At 51.5% G+C, this 23572-nt stretch overlaps 2 protein-coding genes across 6 annotated transcripts in view; both read right to left on the bottom strand.

The window, feature by feature from the left end:
* Positions 1-1217: 1217 nt before the first annotated feature.
* Positions 1218-7197, bottom strand: MIIP (migration and invasion inhibitory protein). Its single transcript, XM_063106281.1, has 11 exons — positions 7123-7197; positions 5858-5909; positions 5561-5768; positions 4948-5295; positions 4431-4515; positions 3650-3758; positions 3512-3564; positions 2892-3021; positions 2632-2728; positions 1763-1897; positions 1218-1499 (listed from the first exon to the last, which is right to left on the bottom strand). The coding sequence occupies exons 3-11, from the start codon at positions 5672-5674 to the stop codon at positions 1413-1415; spliced, it is 1158 nt and encodes a 385-aa protein (XP_062962351.1). The 5' UTR covers positions 5675-5768; positions 5858-5909; positions 7123-7197; the 3' UTR covers positions 1218-1412.
* A 7595-nt stretch (positions 7198-14792) lies between these two features.
* Positions 14793-23572, bottom strand: part of MFN2 (mitofusin 2) — a 28190-nt gene continuing 19410 nt past the window's right edge. For all 5 annotated transcript variants that reach the window (XM_063103853.1, XM_063103857.1, XM_063103854.1 and 2 more), the window contains 8 exons: positions 23170-23296; positions 22669-22773; positions 22352-22454; positions 21654-21874; positions 20878-21033; positions 19246-19442; positions 18292-18426; positions 14793-16809 (listed from right to left, as the gene is read on the bottom strand). In XM_063103853.1, the coding sequence (XP_062959923.1) occupies positions 16740-16809; positions 18292-18426; positions 19246-19442; positions 20878-21033; positions 21654-21874; positions 22352-22454; positions 22669-22773; positions 23170-23296 (1114 nt within the window). In that variant the 3' untranslated portion in view covers positions 14793-16739. The remainder of the gene's footprint in view (positions 16810-18291; positions 18427-19245; positions 19443-20877; positions 21034-21653; positions 21875-22351; positions 22455-22668; positions 22774-23169; positions 23297-23572) is intronic.

The raw sequence follows: 23572 nt of genomic DNA, 5'->3' as shown, positions 1-23572 counted from the left end.
TGAGGGAAGACTTTAGGAAAGAGTTTGCTATTACCTACTGTTTTGTTAATGGCATCTGCTGCCCGGGGCTAGGGAGCTTCTTTTCCTTGCCTTCTTTTCTCTGCATGGACAGAGCTGTTGGAACTCAGAGAGGCAGGACACAGAGGACAGTACTGTTCACTCAACATCCCAGGCGCTCCGTCCATGTCCTGAACTGTAGCTGTCAGGCGGGACCCATGTGACTGGTTCCAGACAAGGAACCATGAACAGAAGTGACCCTGTCATTTCTGGGCTGAGACAATACGTGATGGGCCACATGGCAGAGCCCTTTGGCCTGGGTCCCATGTGATCCATGACAGACATATCAGCAAGTTGTCAAGAAATAAGCCTTTATGGGAAACGGCTGAGATTTAGGGGGTTAACTTGCTACCGCAGCATAACCTAGCTTACGCTGACTAATACACAGGAGTGAAGCGCAGAGTAGAAAGGTTTTCCCAGCTTCACAAGCTCTAGGCAGCAGCCACAGGACAGCATGGCTCAGCTGCCCTGCTTCCAGCTGAGGAAGCTTAGAAAACGTACGTGCCTTTGCCAAGCCTGTCCGCTTACTGCAACCTGCCCCACAAAGCAGGAATTTATTGTTCAGCCTAATAAGATGGGGGACAGACAGGGCACTGCTTATTAATCCCAGACATCCGGGACATCTGGGTTCTTGGCCAACCTTGACTCCAACCCACTGCCCAGCCCTTAGTTTCCCCAACTGTCCCTGTGGGGGGCTCTGGATCACCCACAGCTTCCAGGACTGGGGTAGAGATGGGCGTGGAGGAGCCCCCTGGCCAGGGACTTCAAGAGATCCCTTCTATCAGTGGATCCTGGTTCCAGGGACCAAGAAGATGGGGAACACCCACTCTCTTGGCAATAGCCACAGCTTCCGCTGAGGCCCTCACAGAGATGGCTTTTTAACACCAACTTTGGCCCCAGCCTGTCCTGGGGACCCTCACCCCCACCTGTCTGGTGGGGAGGACATCTACCCAGAGCTGGGGAGCTGCAGAAAGAGCCACCTCCATGGCGATGGATGCCCACCACCCAGCCAAAGCTTGTCAGTGTCTGTCCTCAGGTAAGGGTGGGCAGGCTGAGGCCAGGGCACCTCCTGGGCACTGAGAGCATCAGCAGGACAGATCCAGCCCATGCAAGAATCAGAGCTGCACAGAGAACTGAACTTTATTTACAAACTTGTCACAGAATCCCCTCACCCAAGCCTCCCCCCTCTGGATCCCAAGAAGAACACAGGCCTGCGCCCACCCATCTGCCCAACTCAGGAGAGTAGAGCCTGCCTGAGTCACCTCTAGCTGACTTCCATCTCATAGGTGTCCCTGCCAGAGGGAAGAAGCTAGAAGCGTTGGCAGGAGCACTGTCCTTCTCCAAGTGGCCAGTGCTCAGGGCTTCTGTCGCAGGACACAGGGCTGGGGTAACTGGGGTTCTGACCAGGTTGGGGTGGGGGGCGGGACTCGCACTGGCAAGGCCTGGATGATGAATGGGGAAGTGTCAGGGGGCCCACGTGGGGGCAGGTCATCCCCAGTTCCAGCCTCATCCCCTCCTGGATCTCAGGGTCCCCTTCCTGGGTGGACCAGGGCAGGCAGCAGGAACTGGTAGAGTCCCAAGGAAGGCCCTGAGTCAGGGCTGGGGACGGGCCCCTGCACAGACACTTCCAGGCTCTGCACTCTATAGTCCCCAACCTGCTCCAAGGTATCAGTCCCTCCTAGGGGCACCCCAGGCTGGAACATACCAGGCGGGACGGGCTGGCGGCTGACAACTTCTGGTGCTGGGCCTTGGAGGAGACAGAGGACCAGAGGTCCAGGCACTTGGGGGCTGAGCTTTTCTCGGACTTGGGAGGGAGAATGTCCCAGCCCAGCAGGCAGTGCTGTGGAGAGCAAGAGGTTAAAGGGTCCTAAGCAGCCGTTGGACTGAGGGTCCCCCTGGGCAGGGGCCTGTGTCTACCCCCTTTCTATCCCTGCTGATCCAACCACCCCGGCCCCAAGAGCAGAGATGGGAGGAGGGCAGGAGGCTGACGTTACCCGGGCACTCCCGATGCGCGGGCTCTGCCCTGAGCACCTGACCTGGATTACTTCCCTGAACTGCCCCAACTTGCCCCAGCACCCCTGAGGATGGTGCTGTGACACCCACAACTGACCTTCCTCTGCATCCCTCCTCCTGCCCCAAGCACAGCGGCCCCACCCTCAACTGGGGCTGGGTGGGTTGCCACTGACAACTGCCCTAACCAGGAGACACAGGAAAGAGTGTCTATGGGAGGCACTATGAGAGCACAAAGACCTGGGTTCAAATCCCAGCTCCCCCACCAGGCGCTTCCCCCTCTGCCTCAGTCTCCCCATCTGTAGAGCAGGGTAACAGCAGTGCCTGTGTGCTTGGCTGCTGTGGGGCTCCACAAGACAGTCCTCCTGAGGACTGTGCACCTGGGATGTAAGAGCTCACTAAGCATGGCCCATTCGCATTGCACCAGCATGCAGGTGGCTGGGATGTCCTCAGGGAACAGGCACAGGACAGGTCACGGAAGAGGCCCAGACACACTCCAGAGCCTTGGGGGCTCACCCTCCTCAAACCCAGCCTCGCCCTGTGGCCCTCTCTGCGGCTGCTCACCCGGGGCAGGGCCAGCGTGTCGGAGGCATCAAAGCTCTTACGCCGGTGGATACGGTACCGGTGTGGGGGGTCCAGGATCGACAGCGGGACGCTCACCCTGCACAGGGGTACAATAGGGGGGCCACTGGGGTGCCACAGCTGCAGGCCCATCTTCTACCTCACCGCCCCCGAAACCAGCAGGACTCAGGCTCTGCTTGTCCCCAGCTGCTGCCACCCATGTAGCTTCCCCTCAGGGGGCCTGATGCTCTCAGGCCACTCACCTGACCTGCGCCGGCTCCACCACAGTCTCAGGGCCCCGTTGGTCCCGCGGTGTCCTGCACAGGCGACAGGGGGTGCCGGGATCCAAAGGCACCAGGAAGAGGCGCCGGTTGACACGATAACAGAACACACCTGCCAGGCCCATGAGAAGCAGCAGATCCCCCTGAGCCGGGAACATGGGCTCCCTGCTGCCCCAGGCACGTGTACCGGCCAGGCCGTCTGGGAAGTAAGTCCAGACCTCTTTCCTCCCAACCCCTTCCCTCTCGGAGGCTGGGGTCCACACCCAAAGGTCCTCCCAGGGGCTTTCAGGAGCTAGAACAGAGCCCAGCAGGGCCTGGCCCAGCCAGCTCTGAAGGCTGTTGGGGATGGGTGGGGTGGGGTCACACAGGACTGGTCCTAATTTCAAGGCCAGACCTTAACTCACTCTACCCCCACCAGGGCTTGTCCCCAACCTGTCCAGACCCCAGGCCTCTCTCCTCAAGTCCCCAACACCTCAGGTGCCCCCCAGGCCACCAAGACCTCGCCTGGGACTGCTCTGGGGCAAAGAAGGATACATGTGGGGCGTGGGGCTGGGGTGGAGGCAGGTTGGGCTGCCCTGGCCACTGTGTGGGTGTCCGCTCACATTCGTGGTCCTTGTCCACACCACTGCTCTCACACAGGCCTAGGAGCTGGGGTCTGTGAGGGCGAGAGGGGGTTGAGCAGGCCAGGGCGACAGAGCCCCTCAGCCACTCGAGGCCAGCCTTCACCCGTCCCTGCTCACTCGAGGCCACTGTACACACACTCCGCCCTGTTGCTTTCCCGGAACTCCTGCAGCTTCGAGAAGAAGGCCTTGGGCTTGCTGGTGATGGGAGAGCTGCTGTCCAGAGACCCTGGCATGGGCAAAGCACCAGAAGCTGAGGGCAGATAGGCTGGATGCTGCCGTGTGGCCACGGCCAAGGCTTAGGGGATGTTCAGCGCTGGCACTTGAGGCCACCTGCTTCACCCCTCACCATGCGCCATGCAGACCAAGGAGGGGACCCTCCACTCAGTGGTGACTGCTGGGTTTGTTTCAGTGTCTACCAGACACATATTCAACCATATTTACAGAGCCCTTACTACAGGCCAGACACTGTTTCATGTGCTGGGGAAAGAAAAGTGAACTAGACAAAGCCCCATCCCCATGATGCTAAACTAACATTCTAACATGGCAACAGATCAGCCAGTCCCCAAAGAAATCTGTGATACAGTAGTGAATAGTGATGCTGGCCGGGAAGCAAGAGAGCAGGGTCAGGGAGGCAAGCAGGCAGAGCAGTGGTGCTAGGGGAGGCCTCTCTGAGGAGGTGACACCAAGCAGAGACCTGATGAAGCTTCCAGAAATAGGAAGCGAGGCAGTGAGCTGAGATTCTGGGAAGTCCGCAAGGGCAGGGCCTGTGTCCCTACCACCGCTGGGTCCCAGCGACCCCGCAGAGCACCTGTCTTTGGGCAGCAACTCAACCTCTCTGTGCCTCAGTTCCCTCTACCTCCCACTCCCAGGCAAGGTGTGCGCATGGGGCGGGCTCTACCTGCGATCCAATCGTAGCCCAGATAAGGCCTGAGACGCCAGCTCTTCTCAGGCACACCAGACTCCTTGCAGAAGGTCACTCGGGGCTGAGAAGGGAGGCAAAGAGGGACAAGGGCAAGGGTTAAGCCAGCAGACCTGGCCCCAGGAAGGCCCCACCTTGGAGGAAGAATAGGAGCTGTGTCTTAACTTATACCCTGACTTGGGCCCCAAGGCTTGGCTGAGGGCTCACGAGCTGGAAGATAAGTTTGGCCCCACTTTACGTGTGACTTTGAACAAGTCTGGCCTCTGAGCCTCAGTCTTCCTATCTGTATGATGGGGCTCATCGTCTTCCTCCCAAAATGTTGAGAAACTAACGGCGATCACTTTTTAAGCGCTTAGGCTGAGTTGGACACTGCTCACAGTATCTCCCAGAAGCCTCTCAACCTCCTAGGGAGGCCGTCCGTGAGCACATTTGTCAGATAGGGAAACTGAGGCTCAAGGAAGCTCCCATCAATGGATGCCCCACTCTCCCATGTTACCTTGGACAGCTTGCTTTGTCGAGCCAGGATGGACTTCAGGGCCTGTGTCTTCCGGGGCCCGAGATCACTCGGCCCTGCTGAAGGCTCTGGTGTGTCTGAGTCGGAGGTAGCCTGCAAAGGTGCCAAGTGGGGCCTTGGCCGGCCCGGGGACTCCTGGTGTCGGCAATTGGCAGGTGGGAGAGAGGTCACACTGGAGCTAGCCATATCATAAGGGCCACCTTGGTGGGCATCTGACGGGCCACACACATGGCACTTGCCCTGTCGGGGGGAGGCTCCTGAGGAGGCTGAGGAAGTCTCTGGGGACAATGGCGTCTCCGAGTCATAGCTGCTGCTAGAGTCCAGGCTTGACTGAAAAAGAGAGGCCAGGTCACCTAGGGAGGGGCCCAGCCAGAGTCCACCCACCCGGCCTGTGTTAGGCATCAAGACCTAGGTCCCCATCCTGCTCTGGCCTCAGCAGTGTTCCAGGCCAGCCCCTTCGCTCCCCAGGCTTCAGTTTTCCCCTTACCAGTAAAATGGACAAATAGGACAAGATGACCCTGGAGGCCTGGATGCTGTCCTGAGGGTTAGACAGCCTCTTCCACGCACTCGGGGGGTTCCCAAAGAGGGCACCCACCTCTGAGGCTGCCAGGGCCACCGACCGCCTCATGGCATCCTGCCCGACCCACAGCTGTCTCAGGAGCTCCAGGCTGAGCAGCCGCAGCAGCGCCAGGTCCTCTGTCTCCACCATACCGGGGGAGTCCTCTGGCTTCCCACAGCAGGTGTCGCTGGCCGCTGGGCCGCAGAATGTCCTCAGAACTGGGTTCCAGGCCCAACTCTTCTACCTAAAGTCAAGACAACATGACACAGGGCTGAGGAGGTGCCCTGTGGTGCCAGAGGCCTGGGTTCAACCCCCCATTTGGATACTCCTTACCTGTGTAGCCTCAGGCAAGTTATTTAATTTCTCTGAGCCTCAGGTTCCTCATCTGCCAACAGATGAAAAAAGGATCTACCTCATATTGTTGTTAGGATTAAACAAGGTAATGCATGTTACAGTACGCATTCAATAAATACATATTACTAAAATGGTCAGGGTGTGTTTCCTTACCACCTAAAACAAAATAATTTCCTCTTAATGACCTTAACTATGAAAATTAAGACTAGTTCAATCTGCAGCAAACAATTACAGCAAGTCTGCAAATGTAAAGCAGAACTCGTGAATCCAACACAAATCAGGCTTCCGAAGGGACTCCTGCCCCTTTCCTGCCCTCCCTTCCTCCTTTTGTTTTTTTTTTAAACACATGAAGAAACCAAAGTTCAGAGAGGTTAAGCAGCATGCTCCAAGTCACACAGCTAATAAGCGGCAAAGCCAGGACTGAAACCAAAACCTGGGTCCAGGGTCCGTGATGACAGAAAGCCTTTCCCTGGCAGTGTAGACAGGGTCCTGGGAAGCCTCCCCCTCTTTCTCCCAGCCCTTGATCCCCCCGAGATCCAGGGTCGGAGACACACACATGCCTCCGGAAGGGATTTCTGCAGACTGGGGAAAGGGGTTCCCACTTCTCTCGGAGCCCCAGGCCCAGACTCGTCCAACCAGAATCTCAGACTCATTTTAACACAGGGTCCGCTCAGACATCCTGTCTCAGATACCCTGCCCCGTCCTATCCCGCCCCCTACTCCTCACCTGGGGACCGCGACACACCGGGCCCCCTTCTCAGGGCGGACCACACTGGAAGCCCCCACCCCACCCCACGCGCGCCCCCGAAGGCTGGGAGGGGGCAGTGGAGAAGCGAGTCCGGAAGACTGTGGAGGTGCAGACAAGGGCGACAGGCAGCCTGATGCGCAGGACCGGGGGTCCCGGCCCCCGCCTTCACCGGCCTAGCGACTCGGGGCCACACCCCCATAGCCTGAGGGTCTCCGTGTCCGCACCGGGGTTGAGGGCACAGCCTCCTCGGGCTGCGGCCGCGCCCTGGAAGGCCGAAAGGTGCGCAGATGCGACGGGAAGCCGACGTCCAAAAGAGACACTGGGGCAGCCAAACTAACAGAGGCAGAGCCGGGGGACGCCGAGGCGGGACCCCCGGGAGAGGCGGCCTCGGCCTCCCCTCCTTCCCACTGCGGCCCCCGAGCCCTCCACAGGGGTGCCCGTGGGGCCTCCCGCCGAGTCCCCCCACCCCCGCCCCGTCCCGCGAGCCCCGCACTCACCGCCCGGAAGCCCCCGACCCCCGCAGCCCGCAGCGGCCGGAGCTGCCCGGAGTTCCGCCCGGAGTTTCGCCCTCCCCGCCCCGGGCGTCGCTGCCCTGAGGGGCGGGGCCTCCGCCAGCCTTCCTGATTGGTCAGATGCGGGCAGGGGCCGGGACACCCCGGAGAGCGTTACTCCGCTTTCGAAAGCGGCTGTTTCCATGTGGGGGCGGGACTCACAGCCGAGCTCCACAGCCGATTGGTCAGCTTCCGAGGCCGGGGAACCAGCAGTCTTTTTCCGGAATGAGGCGGGCTCCGATTGGTCAGGCGCGGGGCCGAGGATGGCACCGCGTTGGTCCGCGGCGGTTTCAGAGGCTGGCGCGGCCGGCCGGAGCCCACGCCGCGTCCTCGATTGGAAGCTGCGGATTCTGCGGGGTGGCGGCGCGGCGACGCGTTCGTCTTTTAACCCGAATTTAGGTTGTTGTCGAGGGCCTGCTTTGTGCCAGGAGGCGCTGTGCCAGGCACTGGGCGGCCGAGAAGAACTAAGGGGTCCCCTGTCCAGTGCCTGCTTTAAGATGAGTATTACTGTCCCATTTTACAATAATACGAAGGTTATAAGACATGAAGTGACTTGCCAGGCCATTTTAAAGTCAATGTAATTCACCGTTATTCAAAAGAAGGACGTGGACGTCATCTCAATAGCAGAAAAATTCACCGAGCGTTGTCCCTTCTTCTTAGTATCTTGGGGAGATGGTCTAGCGTTTGACAAAACGTCTCTGATGTTTAAAACCTTCCCACAATACCGGCCAGCCACCAAAAGTAAAAATAACGACTTCCAACAGACTAGGAATGGAAGGGAACTTCCTCATCCTAATAAAAGGCATTTATGAAACACCTACAGTTAACAGCATATTTCATAACAAAAGACTGAATGCTTTTCCCTGAAGATCAGGAAAAGGCAAGGATGTCTGCTCTCACCGCTTCCACGTTATACTGAAGTCCTAGCCAATGCGACAAGGAAAGAAAAAGAAAAGGCAACAAGATGAAAAAGGAAGAAGTAAAACTGTCGTTATTAACACACAACGTGATATAAAATCCCATGGAATCTATAAAAAAGCTACTAGAATTGTTAATGAGCTTTGCAAGTTTGCAGGGTACTGGATCTATATATAAAAACCAATTGTATTTCTATATGTTGGCAATAAACAACCAGAAATCAAAATTTTAGAAAACATCACAATAGCATTAAGAAATATGAAAGTATTTAGAGATAAATCTGACAAAATTTGTACAAGACCGGCACATAAAAAAATTATACAACGTTGTTGAGGTTGGCCAGTTAGCTCTGTTGGTTAGAGCACAGTCAGTAGTGTTGATAACACCACCGTCAAGGGTTTGGATCCTTGTACCAGCAAGCCTTCAAAAAAAAAAAATTGTTGGGAGAAATTAAAGAAGATTTAAATAAATGGAGAGATATGCTGTTTCATGGATTGAAAGACTAGATATTCTAAAATATTTTAACACATCTGTAAAAACATCTTAAAAGATGTCAGTTTTCCCCCAGTTGACTCAATGTAATCCCTATCAAAATCCCAGTGAGTTGTTCTGGTAGAAATTGACAATTTCTAAAATTTGTATGGAAATGAGAAGGACCTAGATAGTCAAAACAATTTTGAAAACAAAGAACAAAAGTCAGATAACCTACACTGTCTGCTTCAGGGTTTATTCTAAAACTACAGTAGTGAAGAAAGTGTAGTACTGGTATCATGGTAGACAAACGGATCAGTGGAGTGGGATAGAAAGTCCAGATATATGATGGATTAATTTTTGAGAAAGGTGAAAAGCAATTCAATGGAGAAAGGATAGTCTCTTCCACAAATGGTGCAGGAACAATTGGATATCCATATGACACACACAGATGCATACACCCCCCTCCCAAAACAAAACAAATTTTAAAAACCCTCTTTCTATACTGTGTACCATATGCAAAAATTAACTCAAAATGGATCATAGCCTTAGTCGTAAAACCTAAAACTATAAAACTTCTAAAAGAAAACCTAGGAGAAACCTTCATGACCTTGGATCAAGCAAAGATTTCTTAGATGTGACACCAAAAGCATGATTCTTAAGAGAAAAAAAATGATAAACTGGGTTTTATCAAAGTTACTAACTTCCGCTCTTTGAAAGACATCATTAAGAGAATGAAAAGACAAACCACAATATTGGAGATATTTGCAAATCACATATATAATAAAGGATTTATATCTAGACTACATAAAGAACTCTCAAAACTCTTATAACAAAACAACCCAGTTTTAAAAATGGACAAAAGAATTGAACAGACACTTCACCAAAAAAGAGATATAGATATCAAATAAGCCCATAAAAAGATGATCACCATCATAAAACTTTCCTACTGAGTCTTGCCAGAAACTCCGTACAGCATCCTTCTCTCCCAGGAATACCTGCAGCACCAGCTTCCAGTCCAGTCTGGCTTTCTACAGATTCTTCTCTGAGATCCATTCACTAGGCAAATGTAAATTAAAAACACAAGGAGGGGCCGGCCCATGGCTCACTTGGGAGAGGGTGGTGCTGATAGCACCAAGGCCACGGGTTCAGATCCCTGTATAGGGATGGCCGGTTAGCTCACTTTGGAGAGCGTGGTGCTGACACCACCAAGCCAAGAGTTAAGATTCCCTTACCAGTCACCTTTAAAAAACAAACAAACAAAAAAACCACAATGAGATACCACTCCATACCTGTTTATTTTATTGGCAGCTGGCCGGTATAGGGATCTGGACCCTCGATCTTGGTGTGCATACCTATTTATATGTATAAAATTATGGTGTGTAAAATTAAAGACTCACTATACCAAGTGTTGGTGAGAATGGGGGAAAAAGTGGAATCTATATACACTGCTGGTGAGAATGTACAATGGTACGATCACTTCAGAAAACAGTTTGGCAGTATCTTAAAAAGTTAAGGATAAATTTACTATAAGATTCAGGAATTCCATCCTGAGGTATTTACCCAAAAGAAATGAAAACCCATACCTACACAGAGACTTGTACACAAATATTCCTAGCAACATTATTCATAATAGCCACAAAAAAACTGGAAATAATCCAAATGTCCATCAACTCATAAATGGACAAACAAAATGTGGTATGTCCCTACAGTGGAAACTATTTGGACATAAAAAGAAACAAGGTGCTGACACGTGCTACAACATGTACGAGCCTCATAAACACTATGCTAAATTTAAAAAGCCAGACACAAAAGACCACATATTATATGATTCCAATTACATGAAATGTCCAGAAAAGGCAAATCAATAGAGACAGAAAGAGATTAGTGCTTCCCCAGGTCTGGGGTAGAAACAGGGAGTTAATGAAAATGGGCACAAGGGATCTTTCTGGGGTGATGAAATATTCTAAAATTGGACTGTGGTGATGGCTGCACAACTTTGTAAATTTACTAAAATGGTTGAATTGTGCACTTGAAATGGGTGACTTTATGGTATGTAAATTACACCTCAAGAAAGCTGTTGGATTATTTTGTTTTCATTTTTTGGTGGCTGACCAGTACAAGGATCCAAACTCTTGATGTTACCACACCACGTCTGACCAACTGAGCTAACTGGCCAGCACAAAACTGTTTTTTAAAAAAAGTTAAATGTACACTGCTATGGATTGAATTGTGTCCCCCAAAGTTCCACGTATTGGAAACTTAATTCCCGCTGTGACATTGTTAAGAGGATGGGAAATTCTATTATAATTGAAAGGTGGGGTCTTGAAGAGGTGATTAGATTGTGAGGACCATGCCGTATATAATTGAAAGGTGGGGTCTTGAAGAGGTGATTAGATTGTGAGGACCATGCCGTAGTGAATAGATTGATGGCTTAATGGTGGTCGTGGGTGTGGTTCTCATGGCTTTAAAAGGAGAGAGCATGAGAAGCTCCCTCTTGGTCAGCCATTCACCATGTGATATCCTGTGTCACTGTGTAGAGTCGCTACAAACAAGGCCTTCACCAGAGGTGTTCCCTGGACTTTGGACTTCCCACCCTCTGAAACCGTAAGAAATAAATTATCTTTCTTTATGAATTGCCCAATTTCAGGTATTCTGTTATAAGCAAGAGGAACAGACTAATGCACACACCCACACTATATGATTCATTCTATTCTCAGGCATTCATCCAAAGGGAAAGAAGTGTTTGTACAGACTCCTATATGAGTGTTCACAGCAGCTCTATTGTAAATCGCAATGTCCATCTAGAGGTGAATATATAAGCACATTGCGGTGTATCAAAAGGTATTCTGACCACTTTCACCACCTCTATCACAACCACCCCGGTCCTAGGCACCATCGTGTCCTGTCTGGAACATTTCATTTGCCTCCTGGCTGGCCTCTTTGCTTCCATCCTTACTCTGTGTTGTCTAGTCCCCGCATAGCAGCCGAGGCCCCTGTTAAGATGTAAGTCAGCTCATGTTGCTCTTCTGCTCAGAACTCTCCGATGGCATCTACCTCACTCACAGAAAAAGCCAAAGCCCTTACAGTGGCCTGCAAGTCCCCAACTTTGCCCCCAGTTCCTTGTATGTTTTCTCCTTTTACTCTCTACCTCTCTCACTCTGCACTGGTGACACTAATTGCATTTTGTTCCTAGAAGATATTGGGCATGCTGCAACCTCAGGGCCTTTGCACATGCTCTTTCCTTTGCCTGAAAAGCCCTGCCCAGATATCCCATGACTTCATTCCCCACTGTCTTCATTCAAGTCTTTCTTCAAATGCAGTCTTTTCAGTGAGGCCCACCCCAACCACACTATTGCTACACTTCCCACATCTTCCTCCATAGCCTTTATCTTCTGACCTACTGTGTCTTCTACCCAATTAATTGTGCGTATTGTCTGCCCTCCCCCACTAGTATATGAGCTCCATAAAGGCGGGGACTTTTATCCACCTTACCCACTGCTGTACCTCCAATGCCATGCTTAGCACATTAGTGTGCACTCAAATATTTTGCTGAATTAATGAACCTCTTCATTTGTAAAAAGGAAAAGATAGATCATTGAGTTTTTGAGAGGATGAGGATTCATGCACATAAATGTGTGATATGCACTAAGCTCTCAATAAAAGTTGGCTGATCTAGGGCCGGCCTGTGGCTCACTCGGGAGAGTGTGGTGCTCATAACCCCAAGGCCACAGGTTTGGATCCTACATAGGGATGGCCGGTTAGCTCACTGGCTGAGTTTGGTGCTGACAACACCAAGCCAAGGGTTGAGATCCCCTCACCGGTCATCTTTATGATAAAAAATAAATAAAAAATAATATAAAAGTTGGCTGTTCTTATCTCAAGCCTAAGAATCTGACTCGGACCAAAGACCATGCCCTTGAGGACAGAGTGAATTTGGCTGACATCTTCAGGAAGAACCCTGTACAAACCAGATGCTCTCCCTGCTCTGGCTGCCTGGGCTATCTTCCCAGCACTCGGAACAGAGTGCTACATTCCTGGCTACAGTCTTTGTGATAAAAAGAGACGTTCGTACTGGAGAGCTAAATACGCAGCCTCTCGGATTCCCCAGAACTTCCAGTGGGTGATAAGGTAGTGTCAAAAACCACAGGACAGCTTCACTGGAATCCTAAGAAAACAAAACACAAAGCAAAACAAAAAATCACAAGAATGAGTCTGGCCTTGAATGGGAATAAATAACTAAGCAGTGGGTAAGTCAGCAAGGTGTAGAACACTCTTTTTCAAACTATGGGTTGTCACCCAGGAGTAGCTGGTGAACAATTTAGTGGGTTGTAAATAACACCTTGTTAATGTCAGAAACTATTTGTGTACTGCAGAAAAAGGGTGATAATTAAAAATTTTTTGTTTCACTTACACATGTGTGTGTGCTGGGTCCTAATGTATTGACACTCAGGGTAAGAAGTAGGTTCAAAAGCCACTGGGCTTTGGGAAATTAAGACATAAGCTCAGACCCAAGCTCCATCATCCCACACCCCCAGCTGCTAGGATCTGAGCTAGTCCTAACTTCTCTGAGCCTCAGTTTCCACAGTGCAGCTGAAATGAAAGTGCTACATGCTGAGTACACAATACACTTGAAAGTCCCCGGTACTATGCCTACCCATAGGAGGTTTCCAGTGGTGTTTGTTAGTCCTGTCCCCCAACACTAGAGGGCTGATAACTATGTGGACTGTTTTAGGACAATATTCAACAAATTTTTACTGAGTTCCAATTCTGTGCCAGGGCCTGGTCTAAATGCTATGTTCTGTCAGGAGGAGACAATAAAACAAACACTACTACATGTTAGATGATGACTGTTCTGAAAAACATGTACATTGCATATGTGGCGGGGTGAGGGGACTCAACAGTGCCAAGCAATGGGGTTGGACGGAGGGGTTTAAATAGGGTGGCCTGGGTAGACCTCATTGAGGTGACATTTCAGCAGGCTTGTCTTTCCTTGTAGGTAAAGGACATAGTTACCTGTGGTCACATCTGGAAGGATGGGCAGAGGGTCAACCAGGACAAAGGGTAAAGGCCTTAAGGAGAAAGTGTGCTTAGCAGTTTCAAGGAACACATGGAGCCCATGTGGCCACAGCAGAGGGAGCAAAGGAGTAAGGGGCAGTGAGAGAGGCACGGAGGGGCCAGATCCCAGAGGGCTGCTGCAAGGTCTTGGGCTTCGACTCCAGGTGGAAGAGGGAGCCACAGCAGTGTTGGACAGTGAGGTTAACATGAGCTGAGTTCCATATGAAAAGGTCACTCTTGCTGCTGCCTGGAAACAGCTATAAGAGGAAAGAGGTAGGAGGTGGGAGTCAGGGTCAACCCAGGGTGGTTGTGATGGAGATGGGGAAAGTGATCAGGGTCCAGGAGGATTTCGAAGACAAAGTGACAGATGCAGCATGTGTGACAGTGGATGTGAGGATGATGCCCCATTTGTGGCCTGGGAATCTGGAAGGATGAGGCTGCCATCAACTCTATGGAGCTTCTGAAGTGGACGAGCAGGGCAGGTGGCAGGTGGGGTGAGTCAAGGGGACAACGTGTGGAGGGGCAGGAAACTGACTAGTCACACCCTCACCACTCCTAAGGGCCCTTCAAACAAAACAAAAAAAAGATAGAAAAGGTCGCCATCAAATTCTCAGAAGGCAAAAGTGGGGTGGACGAGTCTGAGTCATTCACTTTTTAAGTGGAAGATGAATGGTTTGGAGTTACAGAAATCTGTAAAGAAATCATTCTAGATTTCTTGATCCTTAAAGATCAGTTATGCCATTTTTGCTTCTGAGAGCATCAGATTCCAAGAATAAGGAAGAACCCAGGGGCAGATTATTGTAGGAACTTCCCCCAAAGTAAAGGTCACTTCAAAATACAACCTGCAGGGCCGGCCCGTGGCTCACTTGGGAGAGCGTGGTACTGACAACACCAAGGCCACGGGTTCGGATCCCTATATAGGGATGGCCGGTTGGCTCACTTGGGAGAGTGTGGTGCTGACAACACCAAGGCCACGGGTTCGGATCCCTATATAGGGATGGCCAGTTGGCTCACTTGGGAGAGCGTGGTGCTGACAACACCAAGTCAAGGGTTCAGATCCCCTTACCGGTCGGTCATCTTTTAAAAAAAAAAAATACAACCTGCAGACGTGGCTCCCTCAAAGAGCAGTTTGCATGAAAACAGTAAACTGACGAGGCAGAGATCTCATAGAGGGTTTTCAACTAGGTTTTATTTTAGCTTCCAATATTATCAGTAATGATACAGGAGTAATTCAGGCAAATACATCACCTTAAATACATCAGAGAGAAACCTCATGTGTCAAGCATATCTTGCACTCCAGCAAATGAACACAAGAACAGAGAACAAAGTTAGCAGCATTAAATTAAAGTGCTTTTTGCCACATTTCTTTCAGAAAGGGTCTGTCAGTGTCATAAATTTAATTATTGTATAAGAAGCTCAAAATTTCATTTATTCCTCAGGGGCTACATTGAAAAGATTCATGTTTAGCCTACATTTTTTTCAAAAAAGAGCTCAAAATTCACTGGAATCATGTGACACTGACTTCTCCTGACACACTGTGCGGGCACTCCAATCCATTCAAGTCCGGAACATCAAAACCCTCAGAACAGCCTCCTACCATTTATCAACCTTGGCAAAACCCGTCACTTTGTCCCACCAATAAGGTAGACTGAGAGTTTGAAAAACAAGGGATACATGGAGAAGATGTCACCTGTGTGGCCACTCACCAGTGTGTAGAGCTACCAATCATTTCCCCAAAATGGGTGATGGCTGGATTCGAAGCCCAGCAGGACAAAACTCCACCTCTCAGCTGAGCCTCTGCCTTGTGGGCTTCTTTCTGGAAGAAGTGTTGCTTGTTTCTAGGAAGCTCTCTGGCCTGCACTGCAAAGGCTCTGTCACCTCAACACTGATTTTCCCAGATAGTTAACACCTTGGTGACAGGAATCTGGACTTCACCAGTAACAATCCCAAAACTTAACAGGAAACATTTCTGAGTCAACATGAGGCCAAGTGTGTCAGTGGGAGGCTCTGGGGATCTGGGAGGATGGCAGGAGGACACTGGGTTTCCCATACTATCTCTTGACCAACTGCAGAGTCACTGGCATAGGAAACAGGACTGGTGGCCAAGGGCAGCTTGGGGCAAGGAGGGGGCAGGGGTAGAGATATGTCTCTTAAGGGGCCTAACAGGGATGCCATCAAGCAAGTGGGGTTCTCAGGCCCACGAGCTCCTCACAGAGCAGGCCAGATAGAGGGCTCCACATTCTCCAGCCATCTTGGGTGGGGCCAACTCACCTGAGCCTGCCACCAAGGTCCCCACCTTCTGCCGTCCTTCCTTCTTCTACATCCTTTATCCACCCAGACCAAATCATCTTCCACCAATAATAAAACAGGCCTACACAGGCCAAGGATTGGAACAAGGCAAGGGACACAATGGGGCAAGTCCCTCCCCATCCTGGTTGCCACCCTGCACACCCTGCCATACTGCTCTCCTCTGAGCTGCTCTCACAACTCCAGCTGCCTCTGCGTCTTTCCCACCCCCAAGGCACACTAAGCCTCACCACCAAGACATGTCTGAAAGGTTCTGCAGATGGGACATTAAAGCTGAAAGAACAAGCTGAGACAAGCCGCAAGTCCTTCTGGGACAGACTCGGCCTTCCTAGAACTATTCCTGATGCTTCTGGAAAGACAATCCAGCCACCCCCTGACAATGCTTCTCTCTGCAGGGTGCTGAGGTGCAGGTATGCATGGGCCAGAGGATGGAGGGAGTGTCTGCCTGATACCCTTGAAGGCTTCATCGGTGTTCTGCAATGCCGAGCTCCTGGGACCTTATCAAGCAATCAAGTGAACCCAATAAAGCAGAGAAAAGCCTCCACTTAATTCCGTGGTATCATGCTGTCCACAGTCGTTGTTAAAAAGTCTCCTTTAGGGGAACAAGCCAGAAGGTTTTCCTGCAACAGCAGGCAAAGGGAGGGGGAAATAACTAATGCTGAAGTGCTCAAAACTGTGAGACAGTGGGTGCTTTCATTCTCTCGGTGTTGGCCTGGGACAAGGACTGCACGGGCCCTGGGGGAGCCCATGTGGCACTGAGAACTGGTGGTGCTGCCCCTTCTCCACCAGGCTCCACTCCAGGCTGCCCACTATCTGCTGGGCTGCAGGTACTGATGTGTGAACATGTTGAGTTCGCTGTCCAACCAACCAGCTTTATTCCTGCAAAGAAATGGTTCTTTGTAACATGATAGCTGCCAACAGGTAGTATCAACACTATCTGCCAAGTACCATTTAAGGACACTTAACATGGAATCTCATTCAGTCCTTCAGTAACCCTATTGGCCCTCATTTTACAGATGAGGAAAAGGAGGCCCAGAGAGGTTAAGTAACTTCCCAAGGTCACACGGTTAGTAGGTGACGGAGCTGAGGGTCAGACTTTTCTGGCCCACAAGCGCTGCACTTGCTTCTCCTGGGACCATGGGCAAGTAAGGCCTGGAACTGCTGGGGACTCAGTTTTCCTGCTTGTCAAGCGAGGGGTGGGGATGCTGATTGAGGCCCTTTCCAGGTTCAGCCTTGTCCCTGTGGCTGACAAGCAGCAGAGACAGCCCCGCTCTCCTCCCTGAGAGTGCCCAGTGGGTGAGCAACCTGTCCCTAGGAAATGCCCTAGGAAATGGCTGTCCCATGTGGTGGGCAGGGAGGGGCACATCTGCACATCAAGGGAAGAGAAAGTCCACCCATCTGGTGAGGGGGCCGGAGCTGACACTCTTTGATGTATCTCCCCTCTGCAGGCCTCTGACGTCAAGGGCGGGGACAGGAAGTACAGGGACCCCACATGCTGATGTTATCGCTGGCGGGTGACTTTTGCAGAGCCCATTTACATTCAGCTCTGTGGCTGTGTCACGAGGTCTTACTCCCATTTTACAGATGAAAACAATGAGACACAGGAAAGTTAAATGATTTGGCCAAACATGAGTGGCTGCATAGAACCCAGGACTCCTGACTCCTGAGGATAATACTCTTCCCAGCAAACTGCTAATGGAAGCTCTGCATTTCACCAGAGATGCCACGGAGACCTGGGTTCTGATTCTGGCTCTGCCAGCCACCAGCTGAGTAACCTGCTTCCCCGTGGTGGGCATGGTGCTGGGCCCCCTACATGGGCTCAAACAGGTTGTGGGTGGTGGGGCTGGCACAGTGCCAGGAGAATCAACGTGCAGAGTGTAGAGGCTGCTGCAGCCAAGCACACCTGGACTCCACTCCTCGCCTGACCACTAACTGTGGGATTCCAGAAAAGCTTAACTCCTGTATGTACCAACTTTCCTATGTATAAAGTAGAGTGAACGACCCAACCCTCAAGGGATGCTGCACATTGAATTAAATGATTTGGCCAAACTGAAGCACCTGAGGCACTGCATTTCCGCAGAAGGTGCCTGTGCAGTGCAGTCTCTCAGTACTGTGACACTCGCTTCCTGTGATGTCACCATGCTGACTGCATGCGCCTTGAGGGCAGTGACACTTGCTGAGCCTCCAGTGCTGGCGCCTTCTGGCACCCAGCAAGTGTGGGGCAAGTACCTAACATGAGTGAGTGAGATAACCCCCCCCCCCCCAAGAGGTCTGTGTCCACAGCCAAGCCACAGCCCAGCAGCTGAGCTCCAGTGCACCTGCGCCACAACCCCTGCCCAGGCCGCCCGGGGCCGGCCTCACCTGAGCAGTTTTGCTCTGCCCTGAAGTGAGTCAAGAACCTCAATTTTCTTGTTCATAGTGGCAATTTCCTGCTCCAGGTTCTCCCGGGTGACGTCAACTTGCTGGCACAGATGAGCAAAGGTCCCAGACAGTTCCCTATGGGGAGAGAGGTGGGATCAACCAAAGCATGTGGCCTTTTAGGCAAGATGCCACCAGTGGCTAAATCCACCCAGAGCAGGACAGCAGCTGGGCCTGTCCGCAGCCCTGCTGGCAGCTCTGCCCTTCACCAGTCCTGGTTTGGCAGAGTCTTTCCCATGCCCTGCTGAAACTGAATAATCATAACAAGCAAACATACTGAGCATGGCCACCATGTGAGAAGCAGTGACACAGAGCAGCGCTCCCAGTGTGGGCACAAGAAACCAGCATTCAGATTCCAGCCCTGCTGCTCATCAGCCAAGTGGAAGTGCCCTCAGTTTCCTCATTTTGAAAAAGGAGATGCCAATAAAAGGACCTCTAACTCAAAGGGTCAGAGGAGCAAATGACAAATTAGGGGCAAAATGCCTAGCAAAGGGTCTGCTGCACAGCAACAAAAAAAGGAAGCTAGCACATTCATCCCTCAACCCCAGATCCAGCAACAGATCCCCACCTGACCCAGGAAGTGCCATGAATAGACACAGCTACGCCTCAGCCCCAGCCTTTCAAGGCAACCTTTAACAATTCCTCCTAGGAATGCCCCTTGTCGTCCCATTTCCTCCTCCCCTGGGGGACCACAGGTCCACCTGGTCTCAACCCAGGACATAAGGAGCCCCTGAGAGACCCCTCTCCCCATCCCTGGCCTCGAAGCTGGCACTGCACAGCTGCAGGCCGAGGGTCCCCGATGCTCAAGATCCAGTGGCTTCCAGGCCAGATCGGAAGGAAGATGGCCAGTCCCCACCTAGAGGGAAGTCCCCGCTCAGAGCTGACAGGGCCACTCACTGCTGGACTTGGTGGCTGCAGTTGGAGCCAGTGTAGCTGATGACGAGCTGCAGCTTCTCGCTGGCATACTCCACAAACTGGCGCTTGAAGGCCCTCTCCTTGGCCTTGGTGGTCCAGGTCAGACGCTCGTAGACATAGAGGAGGCCATACAGCCCAAAGGAGAGGGCAATCAGCCGCCAGCCCACTGCCTTCCACACCTGCAGAGGCACACGGTCATCCCACAGAACAGCCTCTCACCCCACCCCCATTTTCTTGGGCCTCTCGCTGCCAAGACTGTCCTAAGAGCCCAGCCAAGGAGCCTTTGTTATTTCTACTCAGAGCCCCTCTTCCAATGTCTCCTTTGACCCCACCAAAATCAGAAAGGCAGGGACCATCTCTAACTGGAAATAAGGGAAACTCAGTGTGGGCCACACGACATGACTTATACAAAGTGTGAGGGTCTGGACCAGAGCCCACATCTAGGCATGTAGAATTCTTCAAGATAAATGCTGGCGTGTTCTGAAGCAACACCCATTCTGATGACACTGACAAGCACAATCCCGCATAGCATTCCTCAGCAGACGGCTTCTTCGGGTCTGGGGTGCAATAGTGTGGTTGAGGGCAGTGTGTTACAGTCAAAGAGCCCTGGGCTTGAGATGGAAATCGAGGCTCTAATGCTGCCCATCATCCTGGCTGTGCGAGCTCAGGCAAGTTTCTTTATACTTGTTTCCTCATTCACAAAATGGGCATGATGGTCTGGGCCCAATTCCCAGGGTTGTCTGGGTAGGGCAAAATACTGCAGAAGGGCTACACAACCTTCCAGTGTCAGCGTCTCAGCTCATGACCCTCTGCCAGGTCACTGTCTGTGAAAAGAACCAGAGCATGTGCCACCTGCAGTTCAAGAGGGAGGGGGCCATGGCTCTGTCCCGCCTGAGTCCTACAAGCTGGGAATTTTTCTAACAGTTACACTCTGCCTTAGTGAGAAAATACCCACACCATCAGGTTCTCACTAAGGCACAGTGTAAGAGACTAAGAGACTCTTACACTCTGAGACTGAGGTATAAATTACACTTAAGAGACTGAGGTATAAATGACTCTGGCTGCAGTGTGATGGCAATCAGGACATAAGAGCACCTCAGTCACCAGGAAGGCAGCCTGCTACCTCAGGCCTTTGGGTGGAAAGGAAAGGGCCTTAAAACCAGGAGATGGAGAGCCAAGGGTTCAAGGCCCAGCTTGGCCTCTTTGTGTCTTAAACCCTTGAAAGTTTTGCTCTGTTTCCTCACATACAAATGCGAAACTCCTGCTTTTCAAGTCCACCCCTCTAGGACTCAGGCTGTCGATGCCTTGGGTCACTTCCCACCCAGCATGTAGTGCAGGCCCCACAGGGTTCGCATCCTGGCTGTGTGTCTCTGGCAAGCCACCACAGATTTGCCCCATCTGGGAAATGGGAATGGTGCTATCTAAATGTCCTGTTAGTTGAGTGAGGCTTAAATGAGTCAACGTATGTTACAGGGCTCAGGTGACACAGCTCCCCACAAGGTCACAGTGAAAAGTCATTGATAGATGAGAAAACACTCAGCTCAAAACGGAATCCCCAGTTCCCACCTGCCTGCCCTCCTTCCCCCCACCCTCCCAGCAGGACTTGTCACTGACCACTCCTCCAACAACGAGAATGCCCATAGAGGTCCTGGACGTCAGGGAGGCCAGGCCAGTAACCATGGAAACCATGAGCTCCTCTTGGGTGAGTGAGCCCTGTGGCATGGGGGGCATGCTGGGGTTGGCTGGAGTCAGAGGCATAGGACGCTGAACCTGAAGAGAAACAACAAGAGGGAGAAGGAGGATGTGCCACGTCTCTCGTTCAAGCACACCCTCAGTGGTCCTCAAGGCTAAGGGAGCTGGGACAGGGAGTGGCTCTTCAATTTCCAAAGGGCAATAAGAGGGAAAAGGAGCTTTGTATGTAGCAGAAAAGGGTTTCACCTTCCTAAAAAACCTGCCATCGTGGGACACCACAAAATGCAAGCAGTGGCCATCCTGGCATGCTTGACCAACGGGACATGGCATGTAGGACATGGACAAAGATCAGTACATGCAAAAGTGTTTTAGAGATGGATGTTTTTAAAAATCTAAATTCTAAAATGGTAGTATAGAGGGACATTTAAAAAGTCATCTATTTTTAAGTTATTTACTTAATGTGTATTAGGAAAAAATATAGCTAGCATTTGTAATTTCACATACATTTTTGCTTAAGACAAGGCCAGGTTGATCTCTGGCAAAAATCTTGTCCACTGTGTGCCGTGCGGTAGCACGCACTGCCACAGCTGCTGACCTTAGGGAATCCCTGTTCTAGAATGGCTCACTTGTCTGGAGGGGGCTGCAGGGCTACAGACTGACCTCCCACTGATGCCCCTGAGGTGAGGAACTTTGCTTACCTGGTCATTGTAGCCCATCAAGGCCCGGCGGCTGTTCTTGGGGCCCAGGAACCTATTCACCAGCATGGTCCATCCGAGAGAAAAATGGAACTCAATGTCCTCCTGAAAGTCAGCACACAGCTTGTCACAGTTCAGGTCGTAGCTGAGGGAGAAGCACTGTCGAGGGACCAGCATGTCTATCTGACTCCGCACAGATGCAGGAAGGAGGGGTTTCAAGCCGTCTATCAGGGACAGAAATGGGGAGAAAGCACATCAGCTCAGCCCTGTGTCACACCAGTGCTAAGTCTCAGGAATGAAGGCCATGCCAGCCACTGCCAAGGGTGCTGAACACTGCTGCCCAGAAACTACAGCCTGGACCAATTGGCCCGTGGGCCTGGGGTTGCCTCACTTGTGGTGGGCAGGTCAGCTCTCCCTGGGGTGTGCAGACTGAGGCTCCAATACCTGCCAACACTTGTGCCTCATGTGGATTTAAGGAGCAGGCCAAATTCTTGGCTTATGGTAGTCCCATGTGGTAATATAAGATGGGTTCCCCAAGTCCATATACAAAATGAATTCACAACATATACCCAAAAACTGAAGGTATCGAGTTGAATCATCATAGAAGGTGACAGATAAGGAAAGGTCATTATTGCTTTAGATCAGACTCCGTGTCTGATCTTTGGGCAGCCCCAGGTTCCAGGTTCCCCTGCAGCACTAACCTATCATGTCCTGCTGCATGGTCTGCAGGGAGCTGGTGATGGCCGTGGAGCAGCGGTCAGACATGTTTCGGCCCAGCCCTTCCTCTATGTGGCGGTGGAGTTCCTGCAATCAGAAGAGGGAGGTTAAGAGAAGAGATGCCCCCCAACAGGAGTTCCTTTGGCCCACACCCATCAGGTGCCCACAGAGGGCCAAGGGAAGCCTGAGTCTTGCTTCCCTGGCTCCCACTTCCACTGCTGAGGGGCCCTGACAAATACCAGAAGGAGCTGAATGGCCGTCGGAGGCCCACGCTAAGAGCGCCTGCTGTCTCCTGACTCACATTCTTATAAACCTTGAGGACCACTGGAGAAGGGTGGAAGTCCATCTGGTACTCATCCACCAGCACAGAGAGGCGCCTGATCTCTTCAGCCATCGCAGTTGATACCTACAGCAAAAGGAAGCATGCTATTGATTAGCAAGGAGGAATGTGGTTCAAGTCTGCAGCACCAGGAGAGACTAAGACTATATAACCTTCCTCGCCAACCAGCAGTCTCCTCGGCTGATCTATGGAATTAAAGGTCCTTCGAGCGGGAAGGACCTGAGAAATTAGCTGATCAAAAGTTCATGTGATACACAGTGGGGAAGAAACTTGCCCATGGTCATATAACAGGATGATGGAACCCAAGGGGAGGCTCTGTATCTTTGACTCAAGGCCACAACTTCCTTCTGGAAGGCTGAGAAGCCCCCCAAAGATGAGGATTTTGTTTCTTCACTTTTGCAACAGGCTGGCCTCTATTCTTGAGTCCAAATCTCCCCAAAGTGCTTTCTCTCCATTTCTCACCTGCCTTTCCACTTCCTCTGTGATCTGCTTAATTCGTAGTTTATAGTCTTGAGCCAAGAGTTCCAGCTGTTTGTCAATAAACCTCAGCCGCTCTTGCCGCTCCTCACGCATTTCCAGGCAGTAAACCCTGAGAGCAAAGAGCACTGGCTAGAAGACCCACGTTCCCACCTGACTACACAGAGAAGCAAGACAGGATGCCAGAAGGCCCACATGGGCCCCACCTACCATCCCACCTTGGCCTTTCCCTTCCCAGGTAGGAGGGAGACACCATTTGGGGGTCAAGGTGGTGGTGACAGAGCAGGTAAGGTGCTTTAAGGGGGTTTAGAACAAGTTCTGCCAATTAATACATGAAAAAAAGTGCTCAACCTCACTAGTAACCAGGGAAATGAAATGAAAAAGAGGT

Source organism: Cynocephalus volans, chromosome 8 (assembly GCF_027409185.1).
Source record: "Cynocephalus volans isolate mCynVol1 chromosome 8, mCynVol1.pri, whole genome shotgun sequence".
Lineage (NCBI taxonomy): Eukaryota > Metazoa > Chordata > Mammalia > Dermoptera > Cynocephalidae > Cynocephalus > Cynocephalus volans.
Note: the sequence above shows the minus strand (reverse complement) of the source record. Positions and strands in the feature narration are given on the sequence as shown.

Coding starts and splice junctions, on each gene's coding strand:
- MIIP (XM_063106281.1), bottom strand. CDS start 5,674: ATGGTGGAGACAGAGGACCTGGCGCTGCTGCGGCTGCTCAGCCTGGAG. Junction 4,516..4,947: donor GACAAAGCAAGCTGTCCAAG/GTAACATGGGAG, acceptor CTCCCTTCTCAG/CCCCGAGTGACCTTCTGCAA. Junction 3,022..3,511: donor TGTGGACAAGGACCACGAAT/GTGAGCGGACAC, acceptor TGGGCCTGGCAG/GTGTGTTCTGTTATCGTGTC.